The 22,213-nt window shown below is 39.5% G+C and overlaps 2 protein-coding genes across 2 annotated transcripts in view; both read right to left on the bottom strand.

Moving 5' to 3' along the window:
• LOC137273232 (microsomal glutathione S-transferase 1-like) overlaps positions 1 to 22,213 on the bottom strand; it is a 394,294-nt gene that overhangs the window by 326,908 nt on the left and 45,173 nt on the right. The gene's annotated exons all lie outside the window — the stretch shown is intronic.
• Positions 1,353 to 11,691, bottom strand: LOC137274800 (C-type lectin domain family 10 member A-like). Its single transcript, XM_067808133.1, has 2 exons — positions 11,565 to 11,691; positions 1,353 to 1,588 (listed from the first exon to the last, which is right to left on the bottom strand). The coding sequence occupies exons 1-2, from the start codon at positions 11,689 to 11,691 to the stop codon at positions 1,353 to 1,355; spliced, it is 363 nt and encodes a 120-aa protein (XP_067664234.1).

The following is a 22,213-nucleotide window of genomic DNA, read 5'->3' as shown; positions in this document are numbered from 1 at the left end:
AAGAGCCTAAACATTAAAAATATGCAAATACAATTTTCTAAAATACAAATGAAAAACTAAAAGCAATAATATGCACAAGTAAAGGGTTAAAACAATATAAAGTGTATATGATATCCTTAAGTAAATTTAAAATGGCCTTGAAGGTTTTGGCACTTACATGTACAACATGTAGCTTGGACAGGATAAAACGTAACGTAGCATCATCATTTTGTATATTGAAATAAGGTCACGCATCATTACATTCAGTTAAAAGATCTTTACGGACATGATTATAAATTGGAGATTGAAGTAAACAATGTACGCAATATTACCACGTCGTTTTGACTGGACGACAAACTGTTACAATCCCCGGAAGGTATTTGTATACAAAGAAGAAAGAAAGAAAGAAACCTGTACTAAAACCTGAGTCTATAACAACGATAACATGTGTTTTTGAATCAATGTGGAGTGTGATAGTATCATAGTATTCGAGGAAGGTGAGAGCATCTTGCACCATCGTGGGATTCAGTAACATGCATACCTTTGGATCAAGTGAAACATTGCTGTAATAAATAGACTTGAGCGCAGCGTGAAGACATTTTGCCCTACAAACGTGATTGTATCTAGTTCGTTTATTCAATGTTTGTGTGTGGTAAATATGCTTCATCATCAGGAATGTTGTCACCTTCTTCCATGACGCATACTTTCTAAAACAAACTAGGCTATACTCAATTAAAAAGATGTCCTAACTATTGACATTTATACATTTAATTGCAGAGACAGATTTATATTGTAACCGGGCCACTTGACTGAGATGAGCGTTGAATGCCGAATGGCCAAAGATTGTGTTAGTTGATTGGCCACAACACACATTACCGCGTGAATACGCCACTATTCTCAAGACAATACCGGATTCGACGAGGCTTCTCCTAGTGAAGCATCCAATGCCTATTTCATTCTTCTTGACGGTACATTGCTGCCAAAGTCGAGTAGCGCTTGCTCGATGCAAACCACATTTGCCCATGTCTGAGATTCACAGAAATTCAACGGAAAGGACAACAGTGATTTACATGAAGGCATATCAAACTCATTGCCCATGTGAGGAATCGAACTCGGGTCTTGGACGGGGCGAGTGATCGCACTAACCACTAGGCTACCCACAGTCTCCATGCGTGGTGATATTAGTGCACAACATTTAATGAGCTATGTCTTACATGACATAACGCAATCGTTATTATGGGTATACCTGACACTATCTTTTTCAGGACGACCATAGAGCTTCAAATACGTAGGGCTGTGGTAAGAGTGAGGTGGTATGTCTTACATTTAATATTGTAACTCTCTGACACGGCCATATGCCACGTCCCTTCCTGCTAACCTAGCACAACCTCGCAGACGTAGTTGTAGTTGGCATTGCAGACCTGGTCTTCCCACTGTAATGCCTCTGACAGAACCTTCCTATGGTAAACACCACACTCTTCGGCATCACTGTCCTGTGAACCAGGGTACCAGTTCTCATAGCCAGAGATCGGACTCCCGTCAGCCCACCTTGGAGAGGACTCGTTTTTATAATCCACCATTCCGAAGAATACAAGCACCAAATTGTTACCTGAAGAAGAATGGAAATTAATATAGTGGCCATGATTACGTTACATTGAAAGACAGCTGACTGTATTTGGTTACAAGGTTTTCTTTCACCTTCGCTTGTGCAGAGAGTGTGCACCTACGGCAATACACCTGGAAGAATGTTAATCACTGTTTACGTCGATGTTTGTGTTTGTCGTGTTACGTTGCACTCAGCAGTATTCTTGATATGTGACGGTGGTTCTGGACCAGACAATCCAGTGCTGACAACTCATGTTTTATCATTTAAGTGGGTCACGATTACGACATAAAATATAGAAAATTCAACTTTTGTTTTACTTAATGCTGCAATCGGTAACATTGTTAGAATATCAAGCATATAGGCAAGAACATTTGCTATTGCCAAAATGCAAGTTTGGGGGTTGCAGATGTATGAAAGTTTGCTTAAATGAAACAGAATGAGACGTATTTTTACTTAATTTATATCGGTTTTTGTGATGTCGCGCGGATGGGCGAAAACATCTATGACGTTAAATCTTCAAGTTATAAGATGGTTGTGTTTATCAACTAAGAATAATATTCGTTTAACCATGTGGTCCTACAATACCCCGTGCACGTGAAATCGTAAGAAGAGCTATTCGATACCAGTGTCTTTGCAAATATATAATATCTTACAGTATGTATATCGTTTCGTGTTATCAAATTCGCGTTCGTTACAGTCCACGTAACTTTGGTTTCAGGTATGTCACGTGGGTGGCAGATGACACTGGTCAGTTGTGATAGGGCACGTGACAACATTGTTCATGATCTGTCTACAAGATAGCAGTTATTACTCTATCAGGTGTTTTCGGTTAATCCATTGACTGATGATTTTCGTGCTTTCACTTTTGCTGTGGTCTTCTTTTACTATTTTTGTCCTGCGATGCTGTCACGTGAATATTATATGGTATGTATTGTGTTCGTTCACAACATATGCCGTGAATTTATAGCCAGTACTTAGATTGAATACTTTCTCACAGACACGCTATAAATAGGAACGATTTTTGATTGGTTAATTCGTTGGCTGTTCAGTGGCGTACTCAGGCATACTCTGGAATGCCGAGGCGATCTGTAACACAATCGAGCGACCAGATAATCCAGTGATAAATATCATGAGCATCGATCTACGAAAATTGAAAACGATGACATGTGTGAACCAAGTCGGCGAACCTGATTACCTGCTCATGCATGGGTTACGGAAGACCAGTTCTAAGCAGGATTTCCACAGGTGGATTATGACTCTGAAGAACAAGTCATGCATCCAGGGCAAAGCTTGAATCGAACCTATGGTCATTGGTTTTCTAGAGCGCAACATTGTACTGCGTATTCATTAAGACGATTTGGTACCCCTGGCATAATGGAAAGACAAGGTTTCCAGTCTAACATAAACCTAACGCTACTTAATATGCATGCCACATATACAGTGCTGAACTCAAGGCCGCAGGAACATTCCCCAAACAGGAACATTCCCTAAGCAGGAACATGCCCTGAGCAGGAACATGCCCTAAACGCATACAACAGGATGGACATTATCACCCCGGATAACCCAACCTGCTTATGAGGCGCTAGAACATTAATAGGCATATGTCTTATGCCACCAGGTAACCACTTCTTGCTGCGTGAACAGATGTAGTTTTGAACAAACTCACTTGCCTAAGGTGAGACAATATAGGAGCCTTGTTTTAGACCAGGACAGAAGAAGGCAGAAACTCTCAGGAGTGTAGCTGCCTAACACAGTCACCCATCCAAGACCTCTCCACCTTTACCTGTGCTGTATGCACAAGTCCACATTTTCATAGGAACAAACAATACAGTTGTTTTAGATTGAAATGGCACCCAAATGAGAAGTAAGATCCTGTACCTGACCTTTTTAAAGACTTAGCATTGCAGAAAAGACTGGGCTGGCTGAAATCAATGCAGTCCAGAGACTACAAGACAGTCTAGGCTACATTAAATAGAACCTTGAAGAAACAACCCTGTGAGTTAAATTAGTGATCAAACCACACGCGTTCAATGATCCTGTTCAATTGCCAAGCTGACAAATATTTGCCCAGTTCATACTACTTGTCGATATTTTTATTTCACCTTTCTCCATCACGTACAAGGATATACTCAGAATCTCTAATAAAACACCAAAGTTCCTAGAAACGTGGAATCACCATGCAAGGCGTGTCCAAGATGCTGGATGTACAAGTCGGACATTGCCCCCTCTGAGATGGTGTACTTAAAGCAAGAAAACATTTCAAACAAGCTATTGTCACAAGTAAGCGGGGATCCATCTAGACTTGCTCTAAGGCCAATCGACCTCATCAAACGTCAGTAAAATTATCCCAAAGCGAATAATTCCTGGTTTGATAGAATGATGCTTAGTCTCTAAATATATATCACTTTGATAGTAACAAATAAACCCATTTAAACTGGAAAGGTGGCCCGGTTAATTGGGAGATTCAGGATTACCTGGGAAAATCTAGACTTGCTTCGTTTAAAGCCCACGGGTTACAGGGATGGGTAGACAGTAGGGGAAGTAATGTGGTTCAGGAAGTGAGATAGACTACCAGTTTGAGAAAAAATAGTTATAGTGTACAGTGTCGCTCCTCTGGCGTAACGCGCAAAAAATGTCTGCTTTGAAATAAATAATACCAATTTACACTGCACTGATACTTAGAGTGAATTTTAGATAAATCCTCTTGAGAGACATCTTCTAACATGCAGAGCGTCAATGCTGACCTACGCCGACAATGCCCGAGTGGGGCATTTTTCTGTCTACCTAACATGGATATCACTTGTTTCATAGTATAACCACCAGTCACAAAGGAGCAGAACGTAATTCACGATATCAGCCAGTTGGTGGAAGGTCATGATGTAGTGAGACTCAGTTATCCAGTGCATCATTGAGATATACCCTCCATATTTGCCGGTTCCCAATGCGATGATATCTAAGCGCTGTTGTGATCCATGTCACAGGTTGGCTCTATGAGACGAATACAGGGAGCAAAGGTACACTTGCAATTGTTATTATTAGGTATTCAACTGTTTATTTTTAAATGTCTATATTAGTAATTGGCAAAATCAGTTATTACTTTTAAATGTATTGTCTATCGATACTGCAGATGGTGCCATTGGTCTTTTGCTATCGAACCAGGCACAACTGGGACAAGTCGAAAGTTCTCTCCAATGTGTTTGATAAATTACGTATCGTTATCTATAGTTGACTGTGGCATAAAACATCATCAAACAGTCACCGTGTAGGAACAGGAACCCTCTGATGTTATTCTGAGTAAAGTCTAAATGCTGTACTTCATGTTAACATGTTATCCTATAAAACATTACAAACCTTATAACATCATTCGTCCAAATCTACAAATATGGTATTTGTTGAAGGTTCTGATATTCCGACATTAGTCCGACACCCCTCTTCATCAATAAGATAAGTGTTCTCTGTCAACCCGTCATATTTATTCAAGTATTTTAATGTCTATATTTATTATGAAGAATAACAAATATAACTGACTGATGTATTCCACAGAGTATTGATGACTTGTCCACGAGGCAGTCGTTCACACAACAGTTATTAATTTTAGGAACTTCGTGTCAATGATCAGCATATCAAAAAAATATCATCATGTTGATTTTTGATTGTTCGCTTCTGCGATAAAATAATCCATTTTACTCCAGAGATATTGTTTGAACTGATGAAGAAAGTGCCTCGGTGAGAGTTACTTCCTTTATCCGTGGTCAGCTAGTATTGTTGAAAGAACAGTAAAGATCCAGGTCAGAATTCAGCAACCATACTTACTGTACTAACATCATCTGGACGTCAGAGGGTGCTGGGGTGGGGGTGAGGGACAACTACCTACCTACAGTTTTACAAATAATTCTTGTGCATTAAAGTATTGATATAACACTCTTTTAGCATCGATATTACCACCCCGCCCCCTCTCCGCCCTCCCCATTGCCACTCACCCATTACGTAAATTTAACTATGGCCCTGATATAGTAGATGATTGGAGTGTATAATCCACATTCCATTATTTACACACCGCCTCCATTAAGGCTGGAATATTTTCTATGTGCGGCGTAAAACAACACACCGACCGACCAACCAGTATTGAAAAGTTTCACCGGTCAAAACAAATACGAGACAAATACATAAACTAGCGTACGGGCACACGGGCTTTCGGCAGTTTTCTTCAGCTGTAAGTAGACGTATATTAGAGACGAATCTTTGAAGGGCATTTACAAAGGGAAAGCATAAGGAAAGCCAGATTTATGGATGTCAGCTTCTTTATCATGGATAACACAACGTTTCGCATGTTCCTTCATCTGTATTGCACCTAGTTTCTACCCGAGTCATCAGGTATTTCTTTCCAAGCTTTAAAGACGTGGAAATGTCTGACATAGTCCGTATCGCATATTCATTGTGGCTTTTCAATTAAATCTTAGACAACAAATGCCTGTTGCATTTTTAGGCAGGAATCATTTGACAAATACACATTATTTTCTGTGACGGAGAGCGCACGTAACATACAATGGTCTCAAATGATCAAGATGGACCAAGTTTCCATTGTGTATTATGATTATCCTGATCGGAACTGTATGGATATTATTACCAACGAGTTACCATGAATGTCATTTTGAAAATCTTCACTAAAACAATAATTTACACCTAACCTTAGTTAAAGACAATATCTGTACAGAATATTTACATTTTCATGGGTAGGTTTAAGAAATGCGATAAAAGAAAGAGGTGATGGCATACATCCCTGTCATACGACTGCGTTTATCATGAATATATGATTCATGTAATGCTTGGGGTCATTGTCGCTGATTATACTTTTGTTCCTATGAAACAGTAACTTTTCTCCTATCACCAAGAATACCACGCATTATATTAAGACATCTATTTCAGTCCAGTGTGTCAATTGCTTTGTTATTGTTTTTGTTCATAAAATAACAACAATGCTGTCCACATGTCCAACCTCCTTTCCGGGATATACCTTTTTTTGAAAGTAAACTAAGTATGTTGTCAGTTTTGATCCTATCCTTACTTGACATTCTCATCTTTTGGAATTCAATAATTGACATAAGTATTTCATTTATTATATAGGAATTGTTGTCATGCCATGAAATGTACATATATACATTGTACACCTGAAGAGCCGTTCAACGACGAAAGATCTTGTGTTGATATAATGGAGTTTTTGCAAAAGAACAATACCTGGAATTTTTATATATAAATACCTTATATACCTGTTGAAACGTGACAATAGTATCAGCGTTCCACGATTCTTGACCTGAATCGACAATGTGTTGAAAAAGACGCTCATAAAAGGGTAATAAAACACATTATTCATCTTAATATTTACATGTACTTGTATTGTTGCTGCTGGTCAACGATTGGTAGTAGGAAATAGATAAATGAGTGAAGGTCGTTCGATTGCTTTTTGCAGTCTTGTCTAGTTAACGATCCTCTAATGACGAGGCCTCAAAAATGACGATGTCTGTAAACACTTTGAGAGGATGTCGATTCACCCTGTCCTCACACAAAACATTACAGACGAATAGATATCTGCTGTGTCGTCTACGCTCATCAAAAGGTTATGGACAATCGTAATATATTAAGATCTAAAACATGAGAGATACAGCTTTTGGTAATTGTATAACAAGAATGAATAAGTTCTGGTCACATTACAACCAGTCGTCATGTATGACAATACATGTTAATATGACCTCCAACGATCTTGACGACGATATGGATAAGAAGGGAATTGTGATAATAAGTAATGCGTCACACCGCCACGATTTCCAAACACACATTAAGTATGAGTCTCTCAACAGCGCTCTGATCGCTTTCGTCTCAATGCGATTGCAGCACCTGGACAAATTCAGCTAACGTGGTCGACTACCTGTGATGTAGATTCACGCGTCTCCCGGTAGCCATCATGTCTCAGACGTGCTGGGAGAGGTCGGTTCATTGCTCGTAATGGCGTTGTACGGATGGTATGCTGTTGGAGGTGAGCCTTTGCACAAGCAGGGTCGTCCGTCAACCATGCAAACAGGACGACAAGGTGTCAGTGCTGTCCAGTCACTCTTCCGTACACGCTATTAATATGTTTCACTCAAAGTGATGAGACGTTACACCATTACGAGCCACCCTAAGTTGACCACGAGGTCTCAAAATGACAATTCAGTCAGTCCGATCAAAGAAAAGGAAAGGTCATCTTGACTGCAGTTGTGAACTTTGGTGTCTGTTGACCATATGATTTGTAAAGGGCGGCAACTCACGTTCCCTTGAGACACGGAGTTGAGCTACACGTAAACCATTTCAAATGGCCCCACTCTTTTCTTGCACTCCAAGAGCTGGTTGAAATTTTCAGCAATTTGGATTGCTGTGCGATGAATTTACTTTGTGCTTTTGTCGTGAACCAGATGTTGAAACGGGTGGATTTTCGACACTGTGGCTTTTTCAGTACCTGGTTCATAGTTTGCTAATCACATAGTGTGGAAGACTGAGCATGGTCAGAAATCTAGACGAAATGTGGCTTGTGCAACACAAAGAATGAATGGAATCAACAGACGGTGATCAGAATTATTACCAATACTACAAATAATGACCTTAATATATTTTTCTTGAAAGTGTCAAAATCAGGATCAATACGCAATGATGTACCTTGGTGTTAATACTTACGTTTAACAGTTTTCAACATCTGTGTCGTTGGGGTGCAACACTCCGCTCCAGAATGTGAGTGAGTGTCGGGGAACGCCAGAAATGGGTTTCACACATTGTACACATGTAAGGTATCGAACCCGAGTCTTCTGCATGACGAACAAGCGCTACCCCACTGACCTTCTTGCTTTAGAACTTGATCCAGGGTTTGTTCGTAAAAGGATTTAGAGTTTTTCTTTCAGAGTAGCACTTGCAATTTCAAGCATCCGGTGTGTTGTTTATAGATGTGCTTGTGTATCTATCGCCAAGGTTACCGGAGTATTTAGAGCAAAATAGCCGTAAAATAGCCGGTTAACGTGCACGTCAACAGATCGAAAAGATCGAAATCTAAGATCGAAATCTTTCTTTCAGACATGTATTTAGTAAGACTAGTCTGGTATGAGCTCGATTAGAAATCGGACAATATTGTTTGGTTCCAGTGGTTTAATAAACAAGCGCTAGCGACGAAGGGTTACCAGGGCCATGCAATCCTTACCTGAAGATGGCGAGTCAGTAATCAAACATTCGACATTTTGGTGTTTTATGGAAGAGACGAATTTTGGTGGTGTTGTTTCCAAATGACATTCATGAAAGTGACTGTTGTGTGGTTCGTGTTAAGGGGTAAATGGGATTTACAGTTTATGACGTGTCGACTCGTTTCAAGACGACGTAAAGTCAATAGTAACGTTTTCCTTATGTCGAGCAATATACTTCAGCTTCAGCCAAATTCCAGTCGATGAAATTAGATATTTTGACGCGAATGATTCCATGTTTGTATTATGGGTGTGTCTGTGAACAATGGACCAGCCTTTTCATAATTACTGATCAACACATCCTCATGATATTGTCGCACAATTATACGATATGATACGATACGATATGATATTTGATATTTGACATGACATGACACGACACACGACACACGACACACGACACACGACACACGACACGACATGACAGGATATGAAAGGGTTTTCTATCTTTTATCCTCGCACCAATAAGGGCTGAAAGATGCTGTATTAATAGATGATGACGTGGAGTAAAGCAGTTACCATTCTCTTTTATTCATGGTTATCTAATTTTTGTTCTTATCGGTCCCAAACTTCGCATTTGTAAAGTGTTGTCAAATAAACAGTACGTGCATCCCGATCACTACATAAAAATATGGTCTTCCATAATGTGAACCATCCATGTGGTTTCATTGATTGAATCTATATGACATGAACATTTGCCTCGGGTGTTTGTGTTTTCTTTAACGTGTTAAGTGTTTCCTTTATCCAAAACCATTGTGGAAATAGTTATGTTCAGTCTTGTCTTGTTAAGTTAACATTCATTAAATTTGTGTAAATTGCTATTTATGGTAGTTTCTATAAATTCAGTGTCATTGGGTGCTATGTCCCGGGATTATAGTAGGCAAATAATCTCACCAAGCAGTTTCGTTTAACGCCGCAATAGTCCAATTATATGACAGCGATCTGTAAATAATCGAGCCTGGAAAAGACACCCAGTGATGGACAATCACGATACGTTGGGTTACGATGACATGGTGTCAGCCTGACCAGCCGATCACGTTAGTCGCCTCTCGCTACAAGCTTGGGTTACCGAATACTAAAGGCTCATTCTAACCTGGATCTTTTATACTATAGTTATATATCCGTCGGACAAAATGTATCATAGATATACCGTACCATTTTTATATGTATTGATAATCTCCACCATAACGTTGTTTTTATGAACTGTCTCCACTTGCATCAAACGCCCGCCATCTTCCCGACATGCAATGTTTGCTTGATCCCATTTCGTGGCAGCTCCGTACCTGAAGCAGGTGGAACCGTCACTTGACCATTGGTAGTTGTATGAGGTGGGACAGAAATCTGGCAAAAGATGATTGTACGTCAGTTTTCCAAATATTCAAAGCATATCTCGATTGGCGCAACATCGCTAACATGTGGGGAATCCAACCCCAGACTTGCAGAGCCAACTCTAATCACTACCTTATGGTGTAAAGCCTTACCTCAGAAGTGAGCGAGCTCAGTTTTGTGCCGCATTTATCAAAGGTCAAAATATGGTACACCTTCAGAATACCGGCTACCTACCATACAGTTTAGTGCCATGGGAAAGACTATAAAATTCGAAATAAACGGAACATCAAAATAAAAACAATACCCATCAAAATCGAATTTTGGGGGATGACTTCCGGTTGCACAATTCTGAAGTTTTCAGAGATGACGGAAGGTATCCGGTATCCTGTTGTTCTTTTCCAAAATTTAGCACATAACGAAACAAAGCTTGTTTTATTTATTCATATCTTAATGGCTTGGCAAATTCGTTTAGATGGAAGAGGTCACTGTACATTGCATAAGAAGGTCATCGTACGTGACGCTATACTATTTATGTGAAAAGGGAAAGAATGACTTACGGAAAAGGTCATCGTACACGACGTTAGACGTATACCGTAAAAGTGACAGTGGGAAAGAATGACGTACGGCCAATGATTTAAGTATCGTTTCACTATATGTGTGAAAGGGGGGGAAATGCCTTACTGAAAAGGGTGACGTACATGCCGTTATACAATTTAAGTGAAAGGGGAAAGAATACTTTCGGGAAAAGACACCGTAAATGACGTTATACTATTTGTGTGAAAGGGGAAAGAATGACAGACGGAAAATGTCATCTTACATAAAATTAGACATATGTTACTGTGAACGTGGCAGTGGGAAAGGTGACTTATGGAATAGGTCATCGCACATGACGTTAGGTGTATACTGTAAAGAATTAATGATTTACGGCCAATGACGTATGTGACGTATGACTATTTGTGTGAAAGGGGAAAGAATGGCTAGCGGAAAAGGTCACCATATTTGACATCAGTAGTTTCCTCTGAAGGCGTTGAGGGAAAGAATGACTTGTGGAAAAGGCAACTGTTCATGTCAACAGAAATCTTTTGTCAACGCGCCTTAAGGAAGGCGTTTTACATCTCGGTAGACGTCTACTAAGGGAAGAATGCTGGTGCAAATATCTACGTGCTGAGAGGTCTCTGCTTTATGTTTCGTATAACAAAGTCACAATTTCAGATTTGACTTCCTATAGCTAAGCACCTGTGTGCGTGGACCAGTTGCCTAAAGCCCAGGAATTCACTGTGCAAGAATGCATCTTTTGGGAAAATGTGATTGTATGTTCGAATCCCGGTTCGCCCATAAAATGTTTAAGGTTTATCTGCGCCAGGGTTAGTTGTACGGTATGCTAACATGCTCACCTAGTTTCCTGTGGTAGAACGTGGTTCCTTCCTGCAGCGAAAAGCCAGTTCCTCCACTCTGGTACTGTCTCTGGGACAGGAAACAGTTCTTCTCAATTGTGTTGTAGAATGCAGCTAAGCATCCCATATCTTCAATACAATGCAGTAAGCATGCGGACAGTGAACCCACATCAGTTATAGGTACCAACCCATTCAGCATCAAGTTTGTAAGGGCAAGGGTGAACGAAGCCGAGCGTACTGTTGGACCAACCATGCCTCTGCTGCTGTCGAGTAACAAGGCCTAGGAAACTTCAACGCATTAAGTAATACTATTGTCCACTGAGCGGTAATTGTGTTCAGCCAATATTAATGTGAGTGTTATACTGGCGTATCATTGATGTGAGTTACATACTGATCAGGGATTAATGATTTTCCAACAATGGTTATTTGAATAAATGACAAGTTCGACGTGCGTCTCAAATCAATCGTTACAAGAAGGAATCGATCAACGATGATGGTCAACGGTGGAACAATTTTTGGATAGCCAAGGCCGGAAATCATATGACAGCTATTTTAGAGTGGTTGAGGCTTTTGATCTTCTATTATATTAATCTCCTGACTGCCTGAAGTGATGCAGACCTGAGATGTTCACCTTTATGGTCATATGGTGCTGGAGAAGAAACATAAACAGGGTCAATCCTTCATTCGAGTCTATTCTGTCCATTCTGATGTGCCTAGGTTGGTTTGCTGTTTAACACCGCACTCAACAATATTCCAGCTGTAAAGCTTCGGTCTGCAAAAAATCGACTCGGAACCAGACAATCCAGTGGTCAACAGCATGAGCGCCATTCTAGGATTAGATACGATGGCATGTCATCCAAGGGTTGTCAGTGAGTTGGAGCATCCGACCCCATTAGCTGCCTCTTACGACAACCTCCTACGGCAGCCCAATTCACTGCCTGGTGTGCCTAAGGAGGGAATGTTTGCACATCAAAATCGGGCTTCTCATACATGAAGGAAGTAATATGGCTACCAGAAAACTACAAAATGCACGAAAGGTTTGCGCGAATATCAAACAGCTATCCTTGTTTGCATTCCGCAAACATTCTTGAGTCACAAAATTGTCTGATTAACGTTTTTCTACTCTGAAAGTAACGATTTTCGCTACTATTTCCTCGTATCCATAAAACTTCTAACTAATAAAATAAAAATTCTAATCTGATTTTGCACGGTACAGAAGTGAACATTGTAAGAATAAATCACTGATAATCACTGTCCTACTGGCAGAACAGACTATTAATTGAACATAATCCATCCCACTGTCATCAAAAATTCCTTCCCAGCTACAAGCTGCAAGCAGAGAAACAAATTTATGGACTAGTCTGTAATAGATCCGATATTTCGGTGCAAGGGCTCACACCATTTTCTAGCAACAACACCGATATGTCGCATCTGGTGCAAGAAAGAGGTTGATATCCATACATTGACTTCCTCTTCATCATACCACCTTGTAATGTTATTTAAGCAAGCTGCACGAAGCCATTCCAGAACAGTGAGCAACAAGCGGTGACATAGGCGGAACCAACACTTTGAGCTGCTACTTTACAATGATGGCGGCACATGTCGGAATCATGATTTCAATTGCTCACGTTTTCCGGACTTCGGTTGAGTTGACTTGAGTTGAGTTTTTACGTCACATCAGCATTATTCCAGCCATATTGTAAAGAGATAACGTTTGGGTCCAGTGCCATTTTGGGAGCATGGTCCAAAAGACTTTGGCTTTCATTTCACCACCATCTAAAACATAAGATGTCATACCATCGAATACAAAAGCAAGCAGTTATTTTCCCCATGAAACTACTACCAGCTTCCCTCAGGAAATTTATGATCAGGTACAGGTGCCTGCTCTCACTGGAAAAAAAGATCTTTCAGATTTGTCACAACATAATGGGAGCTCCTTGCAGCTGAAAAGTCCACACAGTCAAGCAAAATGTACTTGATGGTGAACATGGGAGGTCCATGACGCTCCGTCATAGAAGCCAATGACGGTAATATTGAACTCTTCACGCCGTAGGTGTAAAATGACAATAAACTAATTTAAGTCACTGAATTTGACCCTTAAGTCATTTCTCACGACTAAGTTCGTGGGTTGCGTAGTTCGGTATATTAAAGGTTGTATTTTGCATTTTCAGTATTCTTTGAAAACATGTTGATAGTTGAAATGGTACGGCTTTAATGGAGAACTTCCTTAGGCAAAATCCTTTTCTTTCAACAAGCAAGAATTGTATTTTTAGTGCTGAGATGAAATCAAATTTCTAGCCACCAATAACCCGCCTTTGAATTTGTGATATCAATAGTTTGATTAAGTGCTGTGTAAGAATATATTGTTTGGTTGGTATTATTCTAAATATTGGCTTTGTATTATAAATAAATGTGCATGTTGCTATTGGTTTTTAAACGATTTGGGTAATGTTGATTAATAAATTATTGATAAAATCAATATGGAATAATTACACGACCATCATCAGCTTTAGTGATGCCAATCAAACACCTCGCTGCTATCTCCTGATGTCTATTCCAGTTCAAAATCGAAGTTTTGGGGCAGTAAAGTCCTAGAGGAGTTCGCGCGTCACGCTGCAGAGCCTGGTCCGATTACGCAAAGCCCATGCTGTTGTCGTGATAGTAATGGAATAATGCATTGACGTGAAACAATTCATACGTTTACAGAAACTATATATAAAACACATAGATAATAGTACATTTCATTTGCTCAGTGACGCCAATACAGTGATAATACTGGAACATATATACATAACACAGAGAATGATTATCTACAGGTACACAGAAAGAAATAGTAAGTCCTACTCCACCCTGACGCCTGCACAAATTTGCCTTCGCACTGCCGCGCAATTCGTCGTGCCAGTGCGTGTAATTTAGATGGTACGCATGAAAACGTGAAGCCCAGTTTGCGCACTGTTCGTGGCCTGTTTACGAAGATATTAGGCACTTTGCACGCAATGTGTGGTCGAAAATGAAGCGCATTGTCCTGCAATGGCACGCCATCGTACGACATATTTACGTCTAGGTCAAGCATTCTTTGAAAGGCATTTTACAAATTGTACAGAAGAAGGAAAACCAAGTTCTATAGATTGTCAACTTCTTCATTGCATGAGTTAGGTCACGTATTGTTGGTCAAGCAGTCATGGTACTATTTGGATCCGGCATAGCAGGCATCAGCACCAGCTTCATGCATTGCTGTGGACCTACAAGATGTTGAACACCAAGCAACAAGCTCCTAATACAGAAAAGAACAGGTGTATATCCACAAGGACGATCCAAGGGGTTATGGACATTACTTGAAAATTCCCCCCGACTTGTTCTTAGACATGCTGGAGAAGTTAACTTCTCACTTTGACAAGAAGACCATACTCATGAGAGAACTCCTGGAGGTAGGAAACGAGCTGCCAACCACTCGTCCTTGCCACTGGTAATTCTTATGCAAGTCTACAGTACAGTTTCAGAGTTGAAGTTGAAGTACAGTCTGCAGGTTCTTGCAGACTAGAGGTCAAAGCCACCACTGAGGTGTCCCAAAACTGACGAGGAGTGGGAGGAAGTTGCTGAAGGTTTTAGCTGCAGATGGAAATTCCACAACTGTCCGGGGGCTGTGGGTGGCACGCACAATGCTATGAAGAAGCCCCCCAAAGCTGGATCACTCTGCTATAATTACTAGTATATGGGCTTCCATATCATTATGCTCATGGGCCATGTAGATATTTGCGAACAGAGGTTGGTGTTTCAGATGGTACATGGAAGAACTGTACTTTGCATGCATGTATGTATACTTACCTCCTGTTGGCGCCGTTCCTTTGCAAGAGAACGGGCACACCATGTCCACTAGTGACCACAAATGTCGATCAAGACGTTTCAACAAGACAGGCATTAATACCTGGAACACGTCACAATTTAATTCTGGACTCACAATAGTCCAGAAACTCTCCGCACTGTGGCCACTCTCTCACAAGAGATTTGGCAAAAATAAACATGCAGCTATTATGAATATGTGATAAGGATGAAAAAATGAAAATATTTTTTTTCGAAAACTGAAAATTTAAACTCGCTCGCCCATGGGCGAACAGCGGCCGAACAGCGGCCCATGGGCAGGCCCATGGGCGAGACTGTTTAATTTCGTCCAAAATAAACGTTTTGGATGTTGTAAATGAATGACAAAATGTTAATAAGTATCATGACTCAAATTTCAGCTCGATTTGACTTGACTCCGCTAACTGACAGTGATTTTAAAAAATCTCGCCCATGGGTGAAAAATATATTGGCCCATGGACGAGAATATTTACTTTCACTGGAAATACATGTTTTTTCCATGTTTTGCAGTTTGTAAAAAAATGAAAGTATATTTATTAGTGTCGTGACACGAAAATCAGCTTATTGTGACTTAATTCTGATAATTTAGAGCTGATTTAAAAATATCATTTGGCCCATGGGTGAGAATATTGACTTTTACTCAAATTACATCTTTTTGCATGTTTTGGGGGTTGTAAATGAGTGAAAGTATGTTCATAAGTATCATAATACAAATTTCAACTTATTTTGACTTAATTCCGTTAATTTAGAGCGATGTTTAAAAATCTCGCCCATGGGTGAATAACATTTTGGCCCATGGGCGAGAACATTGCCTTTTACCCAAGATATATCTTTTCACGTGTTTTGGAGGATGTAAATGAATGACAGTACATTTATGAGCATCATGACAGAAATTTCAACTCATTTGACTTAATTCCGCTAATTGAGAGCGATTTTAAAAACTCCCGCCCATGGGCGAAAAACATTTTGAAGCATATTTATAAGTATCATGACACGACATCCAACTCATTTTGACTTAATTCTGCTAATTTAGAGCGATTTAAGATCAATCTCGCCCATGGGCGAGAATATTTCCTTTTACTCCAAATACATCTTTTCCAATGTTTTGAAGGATGTAAATGAATGAAAGTGGCTTTACGAGTGTCATGACACAAAATTCAACTGATCTGAGTTAATTTTACGAATTCAGGAGGATTTTTAAAAATATACGAGAATAATTTCTTTTACTCCAAATACATAGTTTTTTTTATTGTTTTAGAGGTTGTAAATGAATGAAAGTTTGTTTATAAGTATCACTCCGGTCTTAATTCGACTAACCTCGCTCGTGGACAAAAATATTTTCATTTGATTGTTTTCTTTATTTTGCAAGCATATGGTTAAAATTCGGATGAAATTATAGTGAAAAATATTTTCAGTTTAATTTAGTGAGTTTAGTTCTATATCGCACTAAGCAATATTCCAGCAACATGGCGGCGGTTTGTAGATAATCAATTTTTGACCAGACAGTCCAGTGATCAACGGCATGACCATCGACCTGCACAATCGGGAACCGATGACATGTGGCAATCAAGTTAGCGAGTCTGACCACCCGATCCCGTTAGTCGCCTCTTACGACAAGCATAGTCACCTTTTATGACAAGCATCGCTTGCTGAAGCCCTGTTCTACTCCAGATCCTCATAGGTCCTGAACGCAGAGCTATTAAATTGAAGTTATTTGTGAAAGTCCTTACTCCAGTGACACAAAGACTATGCTGGGACACATTAATAATCAGCGTTGTGAGATCTTTAAGCTGTTTTGAAATGTGTCTTGTCAACCCCACTGACATTCGCCAATAACCACTTAAATATAGAATATAGAGTCCGTGCTCCTTCGGAACAAATAAGTAATTAAGGATCCCCAACTGGGTAATTAAGTAAACAACTCAAAATACTGTCACTTTCTGCCCAGGACATCACACGTCACCAGCCGTGAGCTAATGACCCTGTAAAACCCCTCCAAAGCACCAAAACCAGTACAGGAATAATCTACAACAGTGATAGGTCACTCGCTTGCTTTCTTTACCATTTGTACCAATTATCATGTTCCTCGTCATGTTCCAGCGCACACAGTGACTTGGTTCGTTTCCAGCGCAACTTCGGCTGCGTGTAACACTCATCAGAGGGGTACACAAAGTACGCAGTCTAGACTACCAGTTGTCCGACTTTCATTTTTGCGATTAGGTGCCTGACTCTGAGGGTGCGGGTTCGAATCCCGGATGGGACTCAACCGAAAAAAAAAAAAAAAAAAAAAGTACTAGAATTTGTACTTTCCTAAGAAAGTGAAATCCCAAATATGACATATGTTGCGTGTAACAGTACTTCAGCCAGTTTACTGTATCAGTCGAAATCTTACAATGAATGAATGAATGAATGAATGAATAATAAGAATTAAGAGCAAGATGTATATGTGAATGAATGAAAGAAATAATAAAAGAAAGAAGTACATATGTGAATGAATGAAAGAATAAATGATACACCACGGCCATCCCTTCCTAAACATGCTAAATAATGCAAAACTATCGTTAGATCACATGTGTTAACATCAGCTAATTATAGTCTCCCTTGTCAGACATAACAATTTTCAGACAGGTTTAAACAACAAACTATCTGCTTGACTGCACAGCTGCCTGTTGACGTAGTATACCCACCTCACCTAATTTGCCTGCGTAATCTTCATCTACATCACCATAAGCAGAGAGCACAGAAGGCCGAATACCTGTAACCACTGAACCGTGGCGTCTCACTGGAACAGGCTAAGTTCCCAAGTGCGGGTGTCCTTCTCTACCTTTTCCATTAATCTTTAAAACATCTAACAAGCTCAACGCATGCAACTTTTAACTAAAATGTGATGTTAAACATGTCATAAAAGTAATTTTTAGGTATTATTCAGTTGATAAATTATCATTCTATGATGCATATATGTATGACATGCTGGACGGGTGTTGGGCATTTTGTGATAATTTACCATTACCATTTTCATAATGCATAAAAAAGACACTCATTAATCTATCTCTGAGTTTTGTCATTCTTTCACTTCAATACGGTCGTTAAATCCCCTCTGATCATAGTATATGGACTCTCCTATACCCAATTCACCTAATCCTGAGAAATCAACCAAGCATGACATACCCACATCACCTAATTAAGTTTCTGTACCTATCGATCAAAAAATACATAAAATGGAAGGACACCCTGTTCACTAATGGGAGTGAGCCTTGTAGGGAGTACCCTCACTCTCACAAACCAACCGACTGGGGAGAAGCTGCCGTGATTGTCGGGGATTCTTCTGACTTTATTTTGCTTTGATTGTGTAACTACCCACATTAGGACATTGAGACCATTCTGATTTATCGTGTAAAATACGATTGTATGGTTTAGAATTTGAATCTTGGCATATCTTACCGGTTTTGCTACTTTTGCACACTACCTTCTTACCTGGGGCGAGCATATTTTGGTGGTTTTAGTATTTCATCTATTTGTTTAGATTTATTGATTTATTTGTTTTTGTTGTGTTTTTAACTGCTAGTGGCCCAGCGAGTGAGTCTGCTTTGATAACTGTAAGTTTATTCTGACGCTTGACGAGAGGGACATGAACAAGAACATATATGGAGCCCTTGCATCAATACATATTTAAGACTAAAGGTTTTGAAAAAATAAAATTATTCTAGACCAATATTTGTACATAACTGGTGAAATGAAACTGCGCGTTCAAGGTTCATAAGCACGTAGAGGGCACATTTATCCTACTCCATTTAAGAATGTCCATTTCTGATTGCTTCATGTGACCTTTCGAGGGAGAATATATCAGTTTTACCCCGCCACGTGGGAAAAGCAAGCATCCATGGCAGTAAGTGAACGTAAAGCAGTGATTCGAATCGACTATAGTCAGTACCATGTTAATAAAAATACATTATTTCAGTTTGTTTTGATGCTATATTTACATAAAATGAGATTTAAACATTCGTTGTGGTAAATGAGGTGTAGCATTGTGATCCACCGATCCGAATGTTTGTATCCTCTTTTGGTTCACACCCGGAGCGTCAACTGTTTGATCGAATACACAACTGGACTGTCGAGAAGCAGCGGAGTTTGAGTGTCGACTGCCTTGGAGAACTTGCGCCTAAGAATAGGAGAAGACTCGGCTCTACTCTAATTAACGAGGGAGAACACATACACAAAGACATCGGTGAAAGAAGGAGCTGTGGAAGCAATTCCTGAACGATAGTCGTCGCACGAACAGTAATCGAGAAAGTTGGCATCATCGTGAATCGAGGATCTGTGAGCAATGTAATAATATTGTAACACAGTGGCCACAGTAAAGAAGACAGAAAGTTTCAGCGTGTCAAGGACCAGCTTCAGAGACAAGAGATTGCCATAATAAGCTGTGCTGATCAGACAGTCTACCTCGTTCATAGTGGCCACATTAAAGCATGTACTGTTAACGGATTTTGTTTACCTTCTTGTCCGGTGTGTTAACGCCATAGTGTTAACGTCGGGTTACCTCCTTACATATTAGCCGAAACATCGAATTTACAAAATTTCAATTTTCGACAGCCCAGGTGCGTTGTTTATTGACGGAGTAAGAGGATTATGAGGCATGGTCGACTAGGTTTCTTTGTTTAACTAATCCCACACGGCCTTCACCAATAGAGGGAATGATTTCTGTTCAGTTATGACATCGCTGTTCTCCATATGTCTCTATTTTCTCAACACATCTCCAAGATGTTGTGTTTTTTGTGTGTTTCGTAAACACTGATTGGGACTGGTGAACAAGCTTTACAGTTTATATCAGTACTTCAGCCACACAACATATAATACAAAATATAAATGCAGCATGTGTCGTCATCCATATGAACTATCACATAATAACACATGCATACATATCATTAAATCAAATACACATCTATCATATAAGTAGACATAAAAAAGAGAGTTACGGCTTGTTGTGTCTGACTAGCTCTTTGTAGAAACACTGAACAATTGTGAGAAGGTTATTGATAAGTTAATTAGTTTTCTGTTAAAAAAACAAGCTTTGTGTTTGCGTGATAAAATCATTGACGAATTCAACTATTTTCTGGTTTTCACAGTGTATAAGTTCTTTGTTTTCGTTCACCGAAGTCATCACAGACCACAGTGAGAAAAGGTCCATCTTCAAGCAGTAAGGAAGACCATGATAGAGTATGGAGTACTTGTGTCTTCCTTGGCTTGGTCATCTCCACCGTTACCCCCTCCTCCGAAACCACACCCCACAAGGGCGTATAGGATTGTGGGGCCGTGTCAGCGACAATTTGGCTCGGTGGATAAACAGGGACTCCTATAACCCCGTATACCCTTCATCACAATGCTATAATTTGTCGGCTTTGCGTATCCGGTTTTGTGCATTCTGTAATATTGTATAGTACTGGTGAAGTATTAATCAAAGCAATATTTTGTTTGCTAAACGAACGAGATTCTTTGAGAATCAAAATATGTTTTAACTACATTTTCAAAATTGAAATACAGCATGCACACAATAACTAAATTGAAAAGAATATCGTGCAGGAGAAGGTTTTCCAGAGAACATGCACATAAATGCCATTGTCTTTCACAGACTAATATGTGCAGGTCTTGAAGAAGGACAAAGTCCCCATCCCTGTTTTAGTAAATAGGATTGTTCAATCACACATGTATGTATATATATTGATTTCAATATATATTTACAGTAAAATTTAATGCACATAGAATTTTACGAAAGGTCGAAATTCGAGATTATTCATGTGCATATATAAGGTCTGCATGCATCCCCAGTATAAACAACAATGTATTTAGTTCACATGGCAAAGGAGGTTTATACACAAAACCGAAACCAATTGGTCAGCTCGACGCCTTGTAAAACAATTAATTCGAGATTTCCTTTGAATGTGAGATATTTGGCTGCGCGTCATGCGCAGTCAGTCTTTTTCATCCATATACACTCACGAACACCTGTTCATTTCAAAGCTGGTGTCACCTAATGAACTAGAGTAATCCATGGATGAGATGTCTATATGACAAGTAAAATACACTTGAAAGCGGCAGCTGGTTTATTCCAATACACAAGACCAGCGGACGAGACACGACGCGCAAATTGTAGCAGGCGCTTTGCGGAAATTACGTAACTGAACGCGGAAACAGAAAACGTCATCGTTCCGCTCAGTGGTTTTGTCTTTGCGAGTTATGCTGAAATACTCAACAAATTAAGATAAAAGTCAGAATGATGAAAAAGTGGAAATCAGTGTGTGGATTAGAACTTGAAAAATTCTCATGAAGTCGTTGACAAAGTAATATCTGTTCAGGTTAAAATAATTTGAAAAACAGAGAAAGTTATATGGATATAGAAGCAGCATTTCGGCGTAGGTGTTAAACTCGTTTTGAAGCAAATGATGTCTACGGGGTAGTTATGTAAGTTAAACCTTTGTTTTGGGTCAAGGTCAAAATCGTTTGGTGTAGTGACAACGGTGCTGTTTTAAGGGATTAGACACTGGTTTTCTAAAAAAAAAACAAAATAAAATGTGTTTCTTTAGGAAACGAAATAAGACACGTGTGCCAATGTAATTGAACCGATGTTAGCGAGTTCACTCACTGACTTTAGTTAATAAAATGAACTTTTTAACAGTTCACCCCTTCCGTTAGTAATGAGTTATTCAGTTTCTTAATAAAATTGCTTAAAATGTGAATGTTGGAAATGACAGTTTTCTTTATCATTTTAACAACTTCAGTTATGGCAAATGCGC

Source organism: Haliotis asinina, chromosome 2 (assembly GCF_037392515.1).
Source record: "Haliotis asinina isolate JCU_RB_2024 chromosome 2, JCU_Hal_asi_v2, whole genome shotgun sequence".
Classification (NCBI taxonomy): Eukaryota; Metazoa; Mollusca; class Gastropoda; order Lepetellida; family Haliotidae; genus Haliotis; species Haliotis asinina.
Note: the sequence above shows the minus strand (reverse complement) of the source record. Positions and strands in the feature narration are given on the sequence as shown.